The sequence below is a fragment of the Mya arenaria genome, chromosome 3 (genome assembly GCF_026914265.1).
Source record: "Mya arenaria isolate MELC-2E11 chromosome 3, ASM2691426v1".
Lineage (NCBI taxonomy): Eukaryota > Metazoa > Mollusca > Bivalvia > Myida > Myidae > Mya > Mya arenaria.
The window spans coordinates 55,195,965-55,217,215 of NC_069124.1; the positions used below are offsets into that span (position 1 = coordinate 55,195,965).

General features: G+C 38.5%; 1 protein-coding gene and 1 pseudogene across 1 annotated transcript; one reads left to right on the forward strand and one right to left on the reverse strand.

The window, feature by feature from the left end:
- Positions 1–13,297, forward strand: part of LOC128226643 (uncharacterized) — a 28,217-nt pseudogene extending 14,920 nt beyond the window's left edge.
- Positions 13,298–14,521: 1,224 nt separating this feature from the next.
- LOC128226644 (tryptophan 2,3-dioxygenase-like) lies at positions 14,522–20,612 on the reverse strand. Its single transcript, XM_052936604.1, has 12 exons — positions 20,348–20,612; positions 19,805–19,895; positions 19,391–19,464; positions 19,195–19,260; positions 18,839–18,900; positions 18,470–18,545; positions 18,199–18,312; positions 17,797–17,907; positions 16,690–16,801; positions 16,099–16,236; positions 15,373–15,463; positions 14,522–14,925 (listed from the first exon to the last, which is right to left on the reverse strand). Exons 1-12 carry the CDS (start codon positions 20,384–20,386, stop codon positions 14,652–14,654), a joined length of 1,248 nt encoding a protein of 415 aa, XP_052792564.1. The 5' UTR covers positions 20,387–20,612; the 3' UTR covers positions 14,522–14,651.
- Positions 20,613–21,251: the final 639 nt, after the last annotated feature.

Here is a 21,251-nt window from a genome sequence, read left to right on the forward strand (position 1 = left end):
CCTGATAATCGAGAACCGAGCAGGTTTTCGTAAAAAATCTTAACAGTAGATAAGATGTTCATACTGAAGAGCTTGATTGATGAAGAAAAAACAACAACTTTTTTTTGGATTTCAAGTAGGCATTTGACTCTGCTTGAAGAGTAGGTTTATGGCAGAAATTAATCATTGGTAATATAAATGGACCTTGTTGATATGTAAAATAACATTAAATACAAAATTCAGATGGTGTTTCTCAAACCTTAGCATGTTTTTCAGGGGTTAGGCAAGGAGAAAACTCATCTCCTTTTCTTTTTCTATGTTTTTCAAAAATATTGAATCACATCTAGATAATACTAATGCTCTAGATGTGAATAAAGAGTACAATTGATGGCTTAAGGCTTTATTATTAATAATAATTATTGCATGTTGAAAATAATACAGGGAAAACGAAGCAAGTGTTACTTATTGGTAGAGGGAGACAATGTACAAGAACATGTCGATAACTAAAAATATCTTGGATTATACTTGAGAGGATCAAATGATTAGACAAACCAATTCCTTGCTTATTAGACCACAAAGGCAATGTTTGCGTTCCTAAAGAAAAAAGAGAAAATTTCATGATATTCAAATTGATTTACTTGATAAAACAGTTTTACCAATCTTACTTTACGGCGTGAAATATGGGGTAGCAGTTATATTGACATTTTAGAGTGAGTTCTATTAAAAATTTATAAATATATATTCGGAATGAAAAAATCAATACCATCATACGTGACATTTGGTGAACTTAATGTTCCCTTGCATGTGTATACTAAATCCAGAATTATTTCATACTGGATAAGGATTTACAAAAATATTAATGAAAATGAAACTACTAGTTGGTTTAACTCTAAAATTTATTTACTTCTCAATGAATTGGTATAAAAACGTTTGGCTGAATCTATCTAGATTGAATATAATAAGTCTACTTTATGTGAACTTTGTTTTTCTGGCACTTTCTGGTATAGTCAAAGCTTTCTAAATTTAACTGGTTTATTAAGGCTTCACATCAAAACTAAAATATGCATATAATCAACAATGGTATTTATAAATATATAAGATTTTCCTCCATCAGACTATATTCAGTCTTTCCCGTCCAAATTGACAAACTATTTGATACTTTTCATATCACGAAATTGAATTGCCAATTGAACTAATATGGTCGGTGGCAGAATTTGCCAATTTTATGAAAGAAAATGTCTAGTTTGATCAGATACATGTGATGATTTTCACTTTCTTTTTGCATGTCCTTTATTAAGTAATGTAATAAATATATACTTAAATAGTAACTGCAAAATATGCCCAAATATGATTTAGCTCGAATAACCTTTTTGTACCAACATAATAAGTCTACACTTCAAAATCTAAGTCTTTTTTTGCATAACAATTAATATGAAACATTTTACTTGACATTTTTCGATATTATACACATGTTGTACATGTACATGTTGCTAATGGTACAATTCTAACCCTTATATTTTTCTCTCTCGCCATTATATATCATGATTTGTTTTACATCTTGTTCTATTCCTGTCTTGTAATTTCGGATATATATATATATATATATATATATATATATATATATATATATATATATATATATATATATATATATATATATATATATATATGCATGTACCGTTGCAATTTTACTGTAATTTTGAAGTGTTTGAAAATTTTCTTCAGGTAACAATGAATTTAAAATAACACTGCTTTTATCAATGCATTCACCATGTTAAGATTACCATATCACTTACAATAATGATACTGAATTGTTTTATACTGAACTATGGTGGATATCTTCCGAGACTTTTGAAATATAATTATGAAACATTTTTATTTTCTACTCAAGTTATACATGTACATGTTGCTAATTGTGCAATTCTAAACATTTTCTATGTGCTGTTCTATGCCTTTTTCGTTTTGTGATTACTGTTAATAAGTTCATTAAATGTAAATAAATATATAGTATAACAAATTGCACAAGGCTGAAGTATTTGAAGATTTTTTTCTTTATTTTTTAAAATAATTCATTCCCAAATACGACCACATTTGTCTTAAAATGTTAAGCTAACCGGATCAATAATGCTACTTAATTGTTTAAACTAAATCCTGGTTCAAATTTACACACTATTTAGCATTTAGTAACTTCTACACTGTTGTAATAATTGTTCGCCGTTTTTCATTGTTCATTTTATCTGCTTATGTTTCTTGTACTGCGTGTATGACTTTGCATATTGTTTTTAATAAAAAAGGTACAGTGATATAAATTCAGGTTTTATACAGGTAATGTTTCATGCTGTGCTTTTATTGCTACCAATTAAGTTTTCAGACTAGTATTCTTCACACACTCATGATAATGACGTGCGTGCAAATATGCGTGTACCGTAGCCATTCGAAAACATAATCGCAGTGTTTGCAAAAACTGCATAAAAAATATTGAAAACGCACTAGTAGATCCAGGCATGACGCGGGAGGGGGCGCACCCTGCGCCAGTCCAAGTCTTTTTATTTTAATATAGAAGAAAAAGGTAAAAAATACGCCAAAAACGCAACATTTCGGACAAAGGAATGTTAAATTTTGTTTATGAGGGACACCCCTCCCCTGCCAACACCTGCAACCAAATAAATTCCGGTTGTGAGAGAGGGGCGCAAGTAAAAAGATTACGCCCCTCAGTAACACCCTCTCTAACTTCAAATCCAGGATCCGCACCTGAAACGCACACACCGAAGGAAGCAGAACTCGACAGGCTGTATCGCATTTCAAAATTAAAAGTATATTAAAAGTAATTGCTGATTACTTTCTGTAATAACACATTTATTTACTTGACGCCAAGCAGGATATTTTTATAAAATTGCAATTCCTGTTTTTCCACAATGAACTAGATGTAATGCTATTTGACGGCGAGGATTTAGTGTCTTATATACAATTTTGTACTGAAATCTGTATTGCACCGTTCATCATTGATGCACGAACATCATACAATTTAACTAAAAGTGTCAATAGAAATTACTAAATTGTGTATGCTCATATATTTCAGAACGGCATAGCTGGACCATTTTGGTACGCGGTCGGGATCATATTCAACATCTTCATATTTCCCGTGTTTTCCGTCCAGTTTAAAACGCGGGCTCCCGGGGCCAAAACATACCTTCAAGTAAGCTTATAATCAGTTCCTGTTGTAACAAAATATACGTTAAATCATTATGTATGTCAATTCAGTTATGGAAAACATGAGCACTCTAAGGTGCACTCGTTTCTCCGGTTTGTCCATCTTTGGAGGCACAACTCCTCCTTGCTCCATGTCATAGCAAACGATATTCTTGCTCACAGAGCTGTAGCTGGCTGCCCGTGGTTTATCCCCAGTTGGTGAAACAAAACAGACTGGTCATATGCAGAGATTTGGTCACTGTCATATCCTTTCTGTAGTATCACTTGAGTCAATCTCTTCTTGTCTTCCTTCCTTCCTTCCTTCCTTCCTTCCTTCCTTCCTTCCTTCCTTCCTTCCTTCCTTCCTTCCTCCCTCACTTCCTCCCTCCCTCCCTCCCTCCCTCCCTCCCTCCGTCCGTCCGTCCGTCCGTCCGTCCGTCCGTCCGTCCGTCCGTCCGTCCTCCCTCCCTCCCTCCCTCCCTCCCTCCCGCCCGTCCTCCCTCCCTCCCTCCCTCCCCCCTCCCTCCCTCCCTCCCTCCCTCCCTCCCTCCCTCCCTCCCTCCCTCCCTCCCTCCCTCCTCCTCCTCCTCCTCCTCCTCGTCCTCCTCCTCCTCCTCGTCCTCCTCCTCCTCTTCTTCTTCTTCTTCTTCTTCTTCTTCTTCTTCTTCTTCTTCTTCTTCTTCTTCTTCTTCTTCTTTTCTTCTTCTTCTTCTTCTTCTTCTTCTTCTTCTTCTTCTTCTTCTTCTTCTTCTTCTTCTTCTTCTTCTTTTTCTTCTTCTTCTTTCGGTCTTTCCTGACCTTCCTCAGGACCCTTTTGATCACGGTTGATTCTTTCAGCAGCAAGCTGCCGATCTACAGCAAAGCGAATTGGTATCTTCGATTTGGAAAGATAGTTATTAAATAGGTCTTATTGCAGTCTAATCATACTTTCTTAGGAGTTTTTCAATAAGGTACTGATCATCTCATGTTGAAGGCAAGACCGCTTGGTGTTTGGCTTGGAAAAAAAATGTTTGTTTCCATGATATGCAATTTGTTTTAGTATGATAGTGGACATCGGTTGGCAATGCGTTTTCGGCCAGCATGTCATTCAAATCTGAAAATAATTTATTCTTCAAAGCCGATAATGAATATGTACCCCAAAGTTACATATTAAAATTGCAATAACAAACAATTGAAAATGTTTTGTTTCTCGTGTGGCCAGTGAACGTTTTGGTTGCTACGAAGTTTTAGCGCTTGTTGGTAATTCTATTACCACGACGTCATTGACGTCGTCAATGTCATTGGTTCTTCAAAGGCATTTACACTTGATTTTTGTTTTCATCCAAAACGAGTGAAACTAAATAAGTCGATAAAAGAACATAAATGTTAACATTATTTATTCATTTAAAAAAAACTTGTTGTTGTTTTTTCAATGAGTAAAAGTACCCTATTGTGTAGGTGATCCATGCAAGGTTCGGCCGGAACGCTCACATCGTGTTCTGCTGTTTCGCCCTCGTGACCAACCTCGTGATCACAATCGGGATCCTCCTGGCGGGGCGTGCTACAATCCAGTCACTCACGCGGGACGCCTCGGATGAATTCACTCTCCTCACCATGGCGGTGCTCTTCGGATCCTACTCGCTGATTGGTGGACTCGGGACTACTTTTTACGTGTCGTATTTCAACGCGTGTCTCGTGTTTGTCCTGTTAATCGTGTTCGTTGTCAAGATTTGGCACAATACAGATGAAGAGTACTCGGCAATTGGAAACGTTGAGCGGATGTACACGGCCATATCGTGCATTAAGGGACCGGAAGAGAACTACGACAACAGCTACCTCACCTTCCGGTCTGGCGTTGCCTTCCTCTTTGGCGTCATAGAGGTACTTAACTGGCAATAGCTCGAATGGATAGATACTTAAAAATAGAGGGATATGCTTAGGCTATTGTAAATAATCGTTAAGTTGTGACCAACTTCATGCATGAAAAATAGCAGAACCTTACATGACAGCTGCATGTACTTTTAACATACCAAAAATATAAAACTTTAGCTACATAATTTATGCAACTCCTGGAACGGCCTAAAACCTGATCATTAAATAAAGAGAAAAATCAAATGTATAAAATCCATCAATCAAAATTTATCTCAGTGCCCTATATGACAGGTGTTCGTGTCGTCAGCGGTGACGTACTGTGACCAGGCATCCTGGCAGTCTCGGATCGCCGCCAAACCGATCCAGGGTGTATACGGCTTCTTGTTGGGTGGCCTCATGTGGTTCGCCATCCCCTCCACCATGGCCACAACCACTGGTCTCGCGTACCTCGCCCTTAGTGCGGAGAACAAGACCAACCTTCTCACACGTGGGCAGATTGACGAAGGTATATTGTTATAAAACAAAATTGAGCTTCTCATTATTTTCAATTTCGTTTTTCTTTGTTTATTTAAAGGAGGTGGAATTGGCGTAATCATGCATGCCTTTAATTCTAAACACCTTGCCGTGACCACTTCTAAATTAACATAGACCGTCGGGAAAGATAAGTAACGTGGAATACAAACATAGACATTGTACATTTTGGATTCGTATGAAAACGGCTGGCTACTGTAAGAGTATAAGGCATTTTGAAAGTTATACACATTATATCCCTCTTGCAGGCCTGGTGACGCCGCTGATCGCTGAGACCGTGCTGGGGTCGGCGGGAGGCATCCTGGTGTTGACAATGGGCGCCATGGCCCTCATGTCAACCGGAAGTGGAGAAGTGATGGCCATGTCATCCATCATTGTCTATGACATCTACCAAACGTACATCCGGCCCTTTAGGTGGGTAACAACCTCACGGTTACGGCTTATCGGTAACTGACATTACTTTTATTACATGTCAAAGTGTTCATGTCTTCTTGTTCATGGTGAAAACACCATTGCGTACCTTACTAAAGACAGGTCGCATTGCTTAACTACAATATGTTTGTTTCTTCTGATCTTTTTTTGAGAGAAAAAACCAATCTGCCTGAAAATTAAAGTGTGAAGTGTAGCGTGTTATCGATCGGAGGGGTGAAATATTTATATTAATATACATGTATAAACGAACAGAAATATTATCTTGCATTTCGTTTTGTAAGTTGTTCCGAACACAGCATGTAAATGCCAGCAGATGCACGATATCTCGTGCGGGGTGTTAACTGACAAGTCCTGGAAGCTTCAACTATGAAGATAATGAGGCCTTCTCACACGAATATCGCTTGTTTGTCAGTCGTCAGCACTTCTCTTGTACATTAACATTCCAAAAAATCATGGCTTTATTTCAAATAAGCATTTTTTTCTTCGTAATGGGCCAAGAAATAGGTTAGGTGTTTTTTCATGTTATTTCGTCGTTATAAACACAACGTAGTCTTGTGAATAATGTTTGAGGAATAAAAAATTAAACATTGTTTGCGATTTTGTTGTACTTAACACGATGTAATAGTTTTATTGCGTCGCAGCACATGCAATCTGAAACCATGTAAGCCATACAATTATCATCTGAAATAATGTTATCTGAACCTGTTGCAAACCGCTTACCAGAACTTGTACATATATCTTACTAGAATAGTAACTAAAATTTTGAACTAGGGACCCATTTCAGTAAGGTTTTTAGTTGTAACATCACAAACGGCAACACATTGATTATTTTTATTTCCTCAACTTTGTGGTCATCTTTAATACTTGCTGAAGTTCGATTCACTGAAATAGGTAACAAACGCATGCATTTATGACACTAAAATATTCTCAATTTACGACTAAAATCGACTGAGATCTTTATTAAAACGTCCATGGCGTGGAAGGAAACAAACACTTCATAGAAATGTTCTTATTTAGTTCTAAGTAATGTTATTAAAGATGCATTCTCACAGATTGAACGTTTTGACAACATTTGTTTTGTCTTGGAACGAGCCATTTTTTGCGAAAATCCATGGACACCAGTTAAATAAGACTGCTGACAAAAAGTTAGATCGCATATCTTCTGATGTTTTGAAAGCAATCTTAATCATAATTTTTCGAACGGAAATAGGAAAATCTACGATCTGATTTGTTTGTCAGCAATGTTTTATTATTGAATAGAAAATAAACTACATGTGCAATTAAATGCAAGATTTCTTTGAACAATTCTTTTTTGTTTTGAGACGCAAAGTAGCAGTATGTCACCAGACTCGAATTTCATTTTGTAATTTGTTCAATTATTTACAAACACAAGAAATCTTATCCTAAGCGCGCATCAATGGCAAGGTTACTATGCTGTCGGGAATTTAATTGGCAATGTGCTTATCACCAAGAAATTCCATTATCTAAGCAAATAATACAATCATAAAACTGTAGTCAAATGTGCTTGGTCATCAAATATTTATGGTCAAAGTGCCCATAGTATTTCTTTGAACTCGCCCCTAACACAAACGTTTTATTTGGTGTTTATTGTCCTCGTAGACGGTATTGGTGACACGGTGTGAGACAGCGAGTCTGTGAGCAAAACTGCTATAAAAGATTACTATAAGAGGGTTGTCTACGTCGAGTGATTTATTCGAAAAAAGGGTTGGCGCTAATCTTAAAACAAATTAATTTTAAAATACATGGTCTCATTGGTTCAATAAATCTCACTTTTACACCGTTTTACGACTTGCTTATCTGAGAGCAAATCTGTGTTGAAATGGCTACTAGCTCTTTCTTTGTACAATATATAGAGCATTATTGGGAGAACAACTCTCGTTACCCGCAATCAAAGTGGCATAACTCTACCTCCATATCCCGAACACACCAAGTAGTTATCGAGCCAATACTGTAATCGCACTGTCCGTCCGTCCGTCCGTCAGCCAGATGATGTCGTTTATCAGCTGTTTCTTACTCAAGTTTTATTATTTATCAAAATTCACGGAATTGTACAGCAGCATGGGCAGGTGTGTCACGCATAGCATTCGTGATATAATCTTAAAGATCAAGGTCACACTTAAATGGCTTTGAACCATATATTCCATAGGAATTCAATGGTAACACCTTGTGTCACTCTGTTTAGATGAATTTTGACCACAGTTCACAGATTTGTAGAGTTGCACTGGATGGTATGTCGCTCATAACATTTGTACTTGCATCGCAAATACTTAGTGGTCAGTAGAGACTAATGGGTATTTTATGGTAATAAATCATGTCTCAGCTGTAACCTTATCACATCCTGTGCGTTGGGATTCATTTTGACAAATGAAAAAGTCGTCCAACTTCAGGTCAATAATTTTTATGTCAGTTACAACCATCTGATCAGTTTATCTTCGTATTATACAAATACTAGGCCACGTGTCTGGCCTACTGCACGTGTCATTAAGCCTTAGTTTCAATAAATGATTAAAACAGGAAAAAACTTCTTTACAGAAATAAAATACATACATACTAAAATAACACGTTTTACTTAGGGCTACACCAGACAAGTAAATTAGATCTATGGAGATATTGTCCTGAAAATCTGAGAGAGTTTGGGGTTGAACATGTGTCGCCATTAAAGGACCATCTTTTACTCTAGTTGCATTGACTGAAAACACCCCCAATCAGCCTTAAAGAATGATGTATACTTCAATGGTAGGTGATTCTTTGTTATATATTATTTGCACTTTTCCAGGCGGGGTTTGACTGAGCTTGACTGTGTTCTATGCGGAAAGAAGAAGAAAGACATTATACGCAAGAAGCAGACGAACCAGTCACGAAACAGGTGTGAGTGCCCGGATGTCTCGTGCTGTCAGCCGTGCATAGACGACATGAAAGCGAGACACGGCAAGGGACATAACGGCACCAAACCTCCATATACGTAAGAATGTTATTATGTTTACTCTGCAATGGATCAAATACTTCTTGAAATATAAATATTCAAAAAATAAATAAAAACCAAACTTGTATTGTTTTGAGATACTGTTTTTTAGAAGTATATTGCTGTCTTCCTCTTTGCTCTTGATTCATGAAGATAGATGGTCCTTTATAAACTTTGTGTTACTGGTGATTTAACTTTTCTTGCACTCCAATGTGCATGGCCCTTCAGCCATTTTGTTTTGTCTTACCTATTCCCCCAGCTGCAAGACCCACGGTCAATACCGAGAATACCAGGACAGTCTGATCGGGTTTAAGGACTGGTGTATCGTCATGGTAACCATCTCCATTATACCCCTGGGTCTCGTGGTCTTCGAGACCGGGATCGACCTAAACTGGATCTTCTACAGCGGCGCCATCGTCACCATCCCCTGTTTCCCACCAGTCATCCTCTCCATCATCTGGGTCAAAGCCACAGGGAAGGGGCTTATGTCAGGTAGGGCCGGGCATATTGATATACTAAATCACACAAAATAGGATCAAGGCACTGGAAAGAGGTTTATATCAGGTATGGCCGGGCTATACTAGATAGTACAAATCTGGGTCAAAGTCACCGGGAAGAGGTTTATATCAGATAAGAATCGGCGTATTGATATACTAAATAGCAAAATATATGTATCAAGGCCACTTGGGAGCTTATTTCAAGTAAGCCGTGCGTATTTATATACTAGCTAGCACATATCTGATGTAAGTCTCTTCATGGCCGGGCGCATTAATTTACAAAAAAACTGGGTCAAGACCATCGAGGTGAGGACCGACGTATTGATATACTACATATCAAACGTCTGGACCAAAGACACTGAGAATGGGTTTATGTCAGGTAAGGTCGGGCGCATTGATATACTGATAGCTTAAATATGGTCAAGGCTAACGAAAAGGGGCTTACATCATGTAAGGCCCGACGTAAAGCAAACATTTGAGTAAGGGTCACTGAGAAGGAGCTTATGTCAGTTAAGGCCGGGCTTATTGATATACCAAATTGCCAAAATCTGGTTCAAAGCTTCTAGGAATGAGCTTATATCAGGTAAGGCCGGGCGTTTTGATATTTTAGAGAGCCAAAATCGGTGTCAAGGCCAGCGAGATGGGACTTTAGTCAGGTAAGCAACGGCATATTGCTCAATGGCAGCGGGAAGGGGCGTTTGTCAGGTAAGTGTCGGCAGTTTGATATACTAGATCATACAAATCTGGGTCAAGGCCACAGGAATCGAACCTATATCAGGCTAGTGCGGTATTGAAATTGTATTGTTGATAGCTCTGTCACAATTAAGCAAGTAACGATTTTACTGTGACTCGATTATGGGAAAGGGGCTTTTTTTCAACTTTATCAAATACAATACCAACGAGGAAATGGGCTTATCAGTGGCGGCATTTAACTTACTTTCAGTGATCAAATTTCAAGATGAATTCCGGATTAAGGTCACGGGAAATAGTCAAATCCTATCATGCCAGGAGCGTATATTTCAATTCAAACCTAGCTCATACCTGAGGAAATGCCAAGTGCTGTGAAAGGGTGGTGGGTAATGCTAATTTTAGTATTGACCGTAAGCTTATTACAGTACAAGCACCGGCCCATTGAATTTACGTAAATGAACGTGACTTTTATGGCATTTCTAGAACTGGGAGTGGCAATAATGGAAACAAAACTATACACAGTTAATGCATCATGATTCATGAGTTGTCAATGTATGAAACGAACCCATATGGCATTTTTCTAGAAATCAAAAAAAGGATGATGTTGATGTCATATATTATTTGTTTATACCAGTTCGCATCGATCATTCGAAACACTTCTATGATCCTTAAGATGTAGTGCATGCCAGTTTGCTTGATTCAATTCAGTTGTCTTTTATTTAGAGAAAAATAGTGGTCTAAATCCGGTTAGTGACATTAAAAACCCTTGATAAATGTTTACAAGCATCGCGTTTCCTCAAGAAATGAAGAAATCATTACGCACAGACTTAAACGACGACGGCGACCGCTTATTCATTAGATTTGTGGACAATTAATGCGTTTTATATATGATTTATCATAGGAAAATGATACCTAACATCTGTATTCAGCCAGTATATTGAGTTAAACTTCTTTTGTAGTTTGTTATGCGGACGACGTTACTCCTTCTTTAGAAATAATTGATCTCTTTGCACAAATAGTTATTGGATGTTATTTGAGATACTGTTCGGATGTTTTAATGTCGATCTGTTATACACTGAGTCAAAGAAAACTATATTGACATGAACACGTGAACAGTTAGTGAACAACAAAACAGGGACCCACGGAGACTTATTTTAAGAATGTGCGTTCATGCAAAAAGTCGCATTGGTAGTAGACGAACCCTAGATAAACTACGCAATAACATTATATCCTTTAATAGCTTATCAGTGATAAGTTATATTATCGAATGTCATTAAGTTGTTGTTGTTGTTTCTAAAATTTAAACCCCACCCTTTATCTCCATCTATTATTTGTAGGTGGGGCCGCGGGCCTTGTGTGCGGGGTGACGGCTACCCTGGTCACCGCCTCCTTCTACGAAGGCGGACTCAGCAACTTCCTGTTGAACACGGTCCAGAACTACGCCATTTTGGCCGGAACGTGCTCCAGTTTCGGAGCTAGTCTTCTCTGTTGCATAGTTGTTTCGCTATTTACGCATGACATCAAAACGGTCGACGACGAGAATTTCGAGTGGCAAAAATGTATGACATAGAAAACCCTCTGAATCCATGGGAGTTAAATTATCGCGAGGAGTTAAAGGGTTTGGAATACGAAGGAAAGCCTACATTCGAACAGATGGCGGAAACATTTAGGAAAGCTAAACTAACCGCTTACATCGGTGGCGCTATATGCATAGTGGCGTTCGCGGTGGTTATCCCCGGCATCATGGCGATGTTCCCTAAGATGGATCTTACCCAGTTTTCTTTCTGGATTTGGGGTACCCAGATTTTCGCCGTCATCATGGCGGTGATCGTGATCGTAGCGCCGATGGCCGAGGAGATTCACAAGATCATGAAGGAGTACCGGAAGTCGGCGCATAAAATGAACGTAGGGTATGGACAGATGAATGTCATCAATGCTGAGCACGCTGACCAAGAGGATGGTAAAACACCCGTTACGAATGTTTAATAGTATATACACTTTGTCAACTAGGGTGCAATGGCAACCCCGTTTTCACGTGACATATATAATCAATAATGAAGTGATAACACTAGCGGGTCCGCGCCCTCTCTCATATCCTGTGCCCGCCCCTGGATAAGACTATTTAAGAAACGCAACGCCATATGCCGTTTTATGAAGTGTTATTTCAGATCATAATAATAATAATAATAATAATAATAATAATAATAATAATAATAATAATAATAATAAATGCAGACATTTAATTATTAACTATCATCACAGCAAAGCGGTGTATGTATGACAAAAACTATTAATAATCATTTCTCATTCAATTTTTATTACACTACAAACTCATATACATTGTTTATGTACAAGCAATATCTAACACCCAGAATGATGACGTATTTTGGTACATTATTTAGTCATTTTAATTAGTTGTTTGTATAAACGTTTTATATAATATTGTCATTGTACTTTACACAAAAGTGGCCATGTTGTAACATAATACGTTTGTAGTGTACGTGTAGGTCTACCTCAGACGTCAACTGTGACTTCATTGTTAATTATTTGTTAATTATTTAGTGTACAGATATACTGCTTGTGTTTACGTTGTAAATACTGTTGTTTAATTAATACGAGTTGTAGTAGTAAAAGTTGAGAGCCCGTAGAAGGTCCCACGTTACTTTTAATCAATCAAGTGGCACAAAATGCCAAATTCGAATACAAAAGGGGATTTATTGGAATACACTTGTCCTTGTATGACCGAGGTTTGGTTCAATCAAACGATTCAACTCAGAAATTTTAAACTTGTCGCATGTGGCTTTTAGGCGACTTTAAAGTAATTGCCCGAGTTCCATCCCCGCCCGCCACCTCTTTTCCGCCGCCTCTTAAATTTATTGCCTCACATAAAAAAATGAACTAGGATCTGTATTTGCGAATCTGTCTGGTACTGTTCTGGTGCGGCGTTCATTCATACCTACGGTGTCAACGTAAAAAAGGAGAATTGTAATAATGGTGTCAATGGATCGTCTCGAAATATAAGTATATGGTCCAAAATGCATTAAGAAAGAGCATAACTCATACTCAACGGTGAAACAGTCATTTACATTTAAGAAAAATAAAATTCAAAAATAAAATTGGATGAAAATCTAGCAATAAATTTATATTGGCCTTACGGTATAATTAAGAATGACGTTATACATGTATTATGTTGTTTTTTTCATTTTAGACTTTTGGAAACAGCCCCAATTGCCTTTTGTAAGCAAGATGGGTAACACTACTAATAAAATCTAAGCGCCGATAAATGTTTGCGAAAAAAACTTTGAAATTTCATACACAAACCAGCTGTTTTTATATACATGTATTATATATATAAGTATATAGCATATAGGTTAAAGTATTAAACAGTCATGTTGGGTACAATGTACTAGTATGTGCAGCTGAATGTGGGTGTCATCTCAGTTCGCGAAGTGCACTTTAAACTCGGAGTTCTATTTGGTGTAGTCGGTATTACATCATGCTGCATTATGTAAAACATTTCAGTCAATGCATACATATTTGTAGCATCTATTTTGTATTTAATGAAAAGTCGTTATGCACCAGTCAGTTGTAACCACGGCCCCCAGGTCCGGGGACTTTGACTTTCGGTTCAGCCAAGCCCGGCTAAAATCCCCACCCTGCGGGGACTGGTGGTAATATCCCCTGCAAATGCGAACGCACCCCAGAGACCCTAGGTACGGCTCATTCCCCGCTATTTTTGGCGCGAAGACAAATCCATCGCATTCAACCCGGCTTTGCGGGGCCACCAGGTATGTAAAAAGACGGCACATTTCCCCTGTATACCCCTAGACCTGGGGGCCGTGGTTACAATTGACTGCTGCATAAGATCACGACTCGATCAGTGCTTGCAATGGTGTTTTAAAATGAAGTCAATATATTGTACTAAATATGTTGTATAGCTAATACATTTTATAAAGAATGTACACATATATTGTTCTTTTTATTAGATGCCAACCAATGATATTCAATGTGAATCGTAAATAATGCAAACTATATGTATGCAAATATAAAATGATACAGTGCAATTCAGAATGACCAAACCCCAGGTGAATCAACGTATTATACAACATGGAGATTTTAAGACAAGTCCAGTTTCTACAATAATGTTTACTGAATATCACAGGGGCAGTGTGCGTTGTTTTGACATTTGACCACGCCCCCCGTTATTATATTTTGATAATACAATACAGATTCAAAAAATATTATTTTTGTAAGTTATCTTTAGTAACACTTCCCCAATCATTATATATGAGCCTGGGATTTTATTTAAACAAAATAATGGGGGAGGGGGCGCAGTCAAATGGTTGTGTCAAAACGCCCCTGCGCTGAATATGGCTTGATTCAGTAAAATTACACTAAAATAGGATACAACTTAAACGTGTATTCACTGCGTATATAACGTAATTTCCTTACAATTCAAGAAATAAGTCATATTGAAAGCAACACATTGTAGACCTGCTCTATATTTTAAGGTCAAAGGTAACCTTGACTTCCTTCATTCCATTTTCGATATCTGTGACGTCATTTCCTGTGTTGCTATGAGGACAGATTCCAGAATCGTCTGTTTCGTCATCGGAAATGTCCAGCTGGTATTCAGCGTCTACTTCGTCCAGTTGCTCGTGCGAAAGGACGCTCAATCTGCGTTTCATTGATGACGTCAGCGGCGGGATGAAGTCACGTGGTATAAGGAAGGCCGACAAGTTGAAGAGGTCCAAGAAAACCTTGTACCGATCGCTGGAAATCCGAAGAGAAATGAATAGGTTTGATGCCTACAACAGCATTTCATGCGATAATTTATATTTATACCATTCTGTAATACTATTCAGAAATCAAATGAAGAAACATCATCTGTTCGAGGTCTACGCGGGGCACATATTTATGTGTTAGACCTCGCGTAATGGAAAACAAAACTCTGGTTTCTAGTAAGATAACGGCACCCCCCCCCTCCTAAATTCGCCAAAGTTTACTTTTTATTTTAAGAGAGGATTATTTCGAACTAGAAATTGTTAAAATTTTCTTGGAGTAGTAACCAACATGCCCCTGTCAACACTTGAGACAAAATTAATTTTGGTTCTGAAGGAGGGGTGCAAGCCCCTAAATTACGCCCCCTCTAACATCAAATCATCGATCCGCCCCTGTGATTTGAATAAGTTTTATCTACACAATGAAAATCCAGAATACCTGACTGTAGAGCGGAGGTACTGGTAACCGGAGGAACCGCCCGTCCCCATCTTACTGCCGATCATCCTCTGTACCATGGTCACGTGGTTTGCTAGAGTAAAATAATACTATTTTAAGGTGCAGTAAACGTTACGTCACGGGATGAGAGGATATAATTGTAAATGAAATAGTTATATGATCGTGTGAAAAATTATTCGTGTTTTATTTAAATATGTTGAAATTGAGAGAATCAATCAGTCGTTTATCGTTCGTCCGTACATTCCTAGGTTTCTAGTAACTGATATTACTCAATATTACACCCCTCTTTTAAACTTATATGCACCAGTCAATTGTAATCACGCCCCCCCCCCCCCCCCCCCGGTCCGGGGGTATACCGGGATAGCGGGTGAAATGGGCCGTGTTTTTACCTTTCGGATGACCCCGCAGTGCCGGGTGAATGCGGTGGTTTTGTCTTCGCGCCAAAAATAGAGGGGAATGGTCCTTAACTATAGTCTCTGGGGTGCGGGGGCATTCGGTGGGGACTTTACCAGAAGTTCGTGCCGGGGATTTTACCCGGCTTGGCTTGACCGAACGTCCCCGCTATTCCCCGAACCTGGGGGCCGTGGTTACAATTGACTGGTGCATTAGCCTGGCAAATTTACATTGTCACCTTTTCCACCCAATATGATTATATTGTGATAAAATATTCTATACAGTTTTGAATTGTATCTCTATGTAAACACTTACACCTCCACTTGGTCATGAGCGAGTCAATGTCTGTAAGGAGAGAAAGCATGTGGAACGGCTGGTGGAAGCGCGGCTCGTCCCGGTACAGCGAGATCATCAGAGCACCCTGCGACGCCCGGTGGCTGAACCGCCGGTCTCCTGAAAGTATACAGAATTGAGATCTGGGTACAAAGTGGGGCGGGGTGGGGGTCGAAGGACCTTTTACAGTGTATAAAGCGGGGTCGTCCCAGATTGGCGATACTTTGAGAGCGTAATGAAGCAAAAAATAGTCCACACTATTTTGACAGATTGATATGCAAAGGTTCTAACAGCTGATAGTTGTCAAACATTAACTGGGGTCTGTTTGAGTAAAGAGGAGGCAGGCCCAAAGCAGGGTAAAGGGGCTAAGACGCCTTTTAAAACAAAATACTACACAATGTATATTTTCATTCTAGGTACTTCCAACTGTTTTTTATGCAAATGTCCGAGCAAAAAATCTTTACTGCTTTTCAATAGTCTGAAGTTAAAGCTCTCAATCTTGATTGTGTTGATTTTCCAAATACCTAGAGCTTTTGAGATTGGGAGAATAACATAAACTTGAACTATTCCTACCTCTCTCCACGAGGACCTGGTGCTTCTCGGGGTCGAATATCGACTCGAATGTCTCGACTTGTTTCCGGTACTCCAACATCCGGGTTTCGCGAACAATGGGGTCTTCTTCAGCCTGCAGCAGACGACAATATAAGAGATCATGAGAAAATGTCAGTTCACAAGGAATAAAGAATTATTTGAAACATTGGAAGCGCATATTTCATTTTTTTTTAAATCCATACATGACTGTTCTGATTTAAAAGATGTTACATTCTGCCATATCGGTTTCCGCCTGAGCATCAGTTACCGGTAGGTGCCCCGCATGTTATTTGTATCCTTTAATATTCTTGACATTTCTAATATTGCATCGCCACTTCTCAATGGGTTCTTATAAAATATGCCTGTAAAGCGAGATGGACTGGCCGATTTTTTTTCACAAAGATTCCGTGAGAATGTTTTGACTGGAGATTGATTCAATTACGAGGAAACGACGGTATTCTGTGACATTGAGGCTCTTACGATAATGTGCTTTCCCTACAACAAAAAGGGTGCATTGTCCTTTAAAAAAGAAGACTGTTGAATCTGCAATTCCATTCTTGTCTGAGCGACATTTATACCGAGCAAATAAGATGTTGTAATTTCAAGGTAGACAATATCAGTGTGATGAGAACATACAAACTATGTTCTTACACATATATATCACTTTCCATTAATAGAAAAACAACAACATCAAAACCAAGAGGAAATTTAGATGTAAAATGCAGGAAGTTCATTCTCAAAGAGCGTATTATGTAGTCCATTGGAATCGGGTCATTATAGCCAATTACACACAAAAACACACTTTACAATGCGTTTGGGCATGTCTAAGGCCAGTTAAAAGTCGGTGTTTAGTCTGCAAGTCGACCCACGTCGGGACATCTCAACATAAGCCGTATGCTTATTAATGACCAGTCCATGTATGGCCAGATAGCTTGCGTCCATCCGATAAAAACCTTTGATTGCCGTGAAAGACAATACCAAGGAACCATCTAGTCACGCACCGGCAACTTCCAAATATATGTAGGTTTTATGTATGTGTATTAGGTGCAACAAAGAGAGTTTACACCCTTATTTAGTTTGAATACTTACCAGTGCGGGCTTGAGCCAACATTCATCTATCCAACGGTTGACAGCCTTCCGGTACTTGCCCCAAAAGTTGAACTCGTGCTTCACGAGACCTGGGGTCCGCTCTAGCCACGCCTACATAGGAGAAAAGGAAACCATCATGTATACAACAGCACATTCTACACCGTCATAGGTATACATTAACCAGACTCTTGGCTATTTTTTAAATTTATTAAATGTAAAAGTTGGCATTGAAAATAGCAAAAGAAATGTAAATACTTCTAATGGTATGATCGCCATCTGAATGAATAAAAAAGTACATGCTCTTGCCATCGGGAGTTTAGTAAACGTGACCAAATGGTGTAGGTATCCTGAGCCTTATGGCAGAACACGTCATCTAAGGTGCGTCGTAAATCAACCTCGTACCTCAACAAGTTTGAAGAGAGATGGATTTCCGGTTGAGTCTTCTAGGGCGGTCACGTCCGCGTGTGCGCAAAACACGCCCCGGTAGTGCTGCTGGTTGTACTTGATCCGGTTGTCCTGCAGGGATGGAGTAAGAAGTGTAGGTAAATGATACATGTTAAGACATACAGATATATTTTCAAAGTCACCTCATTAGTTTGAACATGGTCATTACTGCATCACGTATAGCAGCTTTTAAAATTGAAGATAAAATTGCAAATAAAAAAGTACTGACATCTTGCAATCCCAGTTTGTTTTCTACAAGGCGGAACTGTAAGCTCTGGAAGCCGGACGCCGTCGAGAGATAACCCCTGAAAGTCAACGGAAACACAATACTTAATATACATATATATGTATATGTCATTTGGATAAATCACATTTGGTATTAATATGTGGACTCACTTATCAGTACATGCTTAGAACGCATGTGTTCATAATTTACTAAAACGACTGATTTAAATGCTAAAATGCACCTTTTTTCAAACTTAAACACTTTTTCTCTCATAACTGGAGTTGAATTACTAGTATTGGAGAATGGCACCGTAATGCAGGGGAATATATACAGCGGTAATGCAATGGGCCATAGAAGACAGGGTAGTCTCACCTGAACTCGAGAAAGTCCAACGGTGTCATGGTTTCCAAAATCTGAAATTGGTCCGTCAAAAGCTGAAATGAAGATGGATAAACGTAAGATATTGGAGAACAGGTGTGTTTATGGACGAGAATAATGTGCTGCTGTGGACACAGGTCAAGTGTTCAATGATTGGCCAAAACGTCTAGAAGCGCAACAGATGATTGGCGTCATGTACACAAGCGCCACACGGTGAAAAGCGCCTTGAGGCCTGATTACGACATTTCGAATATGAACTCCTTTATATAATTATACAAGCGTGAAATATCACTATAATATTCCCATACATGTATATTGTGTTATGAACATTTCCTGAACTTATAACTCACCTTCAGTATAAGGGACACTCGGCCCAAGCGGTTGATGATGTTCAGTGTCTTGCCTTCGTCCAGCGTCTGTGGAGAGAAAGACATCGTTGCAATATATTTTGGGGAAACCATTTCTTATGAATATCCGAGTTATAAGGCGCTTGTGTAAGTGATTATATAGAGACGTCGTGACCAGTGCGTATAAGCCGTAGTTTACCTTGGCTGGTGTGTCAAAGAGCACGCGGACTGAATCGATCTCGTAAAGAATCTGCTTGAACCACAGCTCGTACGCTGGAAACAAAGAATTGAAGAAATAGAATAAATTAACTTTGTACGTTCTTGCTTGTATAGTATACACGAAGATCGTAGTTTGTTTATTCCTTAGTCATGCATCCAGGATATATTGTTGAATGATATTAAAGATCACTATATAGACGTTACTATATAAATCATGAACATAATGGTTCAAAAACCAATGACTTGTGGGGAGTTGTTTGTCGGTGATGTTTCTAGAACATCAAGCCACAAGGTTATGGAACCATATTAGACTACACATGCACTAATCATGAAAGACATTAAGTATCTGCCCCCGATTTGATTGGCAACTGACAGCTTGTACTTTGATGCCTACCCTGATGTGTAATGATGAACAGGTGCTCGTCATGGACGGTGTTTCCAGCCGCCTTGCTCTGGATGAGCTGACAGTCCAGCAGCTTGTCCAACTGAAACACACGGACGAATCTAATGAAATAAGAAGGAAATGTCGTCACTAGGGTCTCCTAACCAGTTGTTTGTCATCGAAAGTGTTTCCGGTCGCCTCGTTGACAGCCCAGCAACTTGTGCAGGAAATATACATGGGCATGCAGACATGTATATAAATCCTCCGAGAATCAATTCGAAATTTAGAGATTACTGGTTTACATAATAAAGAAAACTATATACATGTGTCGCCCATTCTCGTCACCTTGTAGAAATCAGAACTATGATTTACGATATTAATTGGACAAAAGAAATCATTCCATCATAATATCCTCTCATTCAATAAACATAAACGTTAAAAACGTTAAAAACGTTAGTATCCTTATGTTATAATTAGATTAAGAGAATCATATTAAATCGATAAACTCTCCGCTACATTATGAAAAAAACAACATTATAATATGACAAAAAATACCTGCAAATAGTTCTTGTAGTTCAGCTTCTTTTCTGCCATTGTTGTGGTGTTTTCAACAATTTTCCACTCCTTATTTATCAGTCACAAACACATATATAACTGTTCCCTTCGTCTGTGCGCACATTCGCAATTGACCTCGCTGGAGGTCAATTTGAAGCCATTCCAAATTTTAGATCTGATTACGAGTTATTAACAAACAAAACAAAAACAATGATTTATCTGTAGATAATCTGCCGACGCATCCAAACAAACCACTCAACACTACTGTTTTAATTATGAAAACCTATACAATGTTGATTGTTAAACTGTTTTGAAGCTGTTCGGTCTCGAAATATGTCAGTTTGCAGACTCGGTCCAAATGTATACCAATAGAGACCTACTTTAAGGAGAACCATTATCAAACTATTGTCACGGAATCTGTTTTTGCCTTGTATGACATTTTGGTTCAAATAACATACGTCAGTGGTGTAAAGATTCCCATATCACAGAGGGATTTTCTTATTCATTGAAATCTTTAATGTTTTACTTTAATGAAAATACACAGAACTTCCTCAATTTTTGTTACTCTAGCGGATACTTAAATCTTCGAAATTAACTTTTTATTTCATTTTCGGAGAAAATACAACCAAATGCACCATTTAGGACTAGAAATTGATAGATGACTACACCCACCCCCGCAAATGCTTTAAACTAAATACATTGCGGGTCTGAGGGAGGGGCGCAAGTCAAAAGCTAAACGCCACCAAGTGACGCCCCCGTCTAATGTAAAATCCTGGACCCGCCCGTGTGTTTTGTTGAAATTGGAATGGAAAACAAAGGCAGCATAGCAATGAATCTTCATAAACTTGAAAAGTACGTCTGTGGAATAGTAAGAGTGGTAATATTAAGAGCTTTGCTATGATTG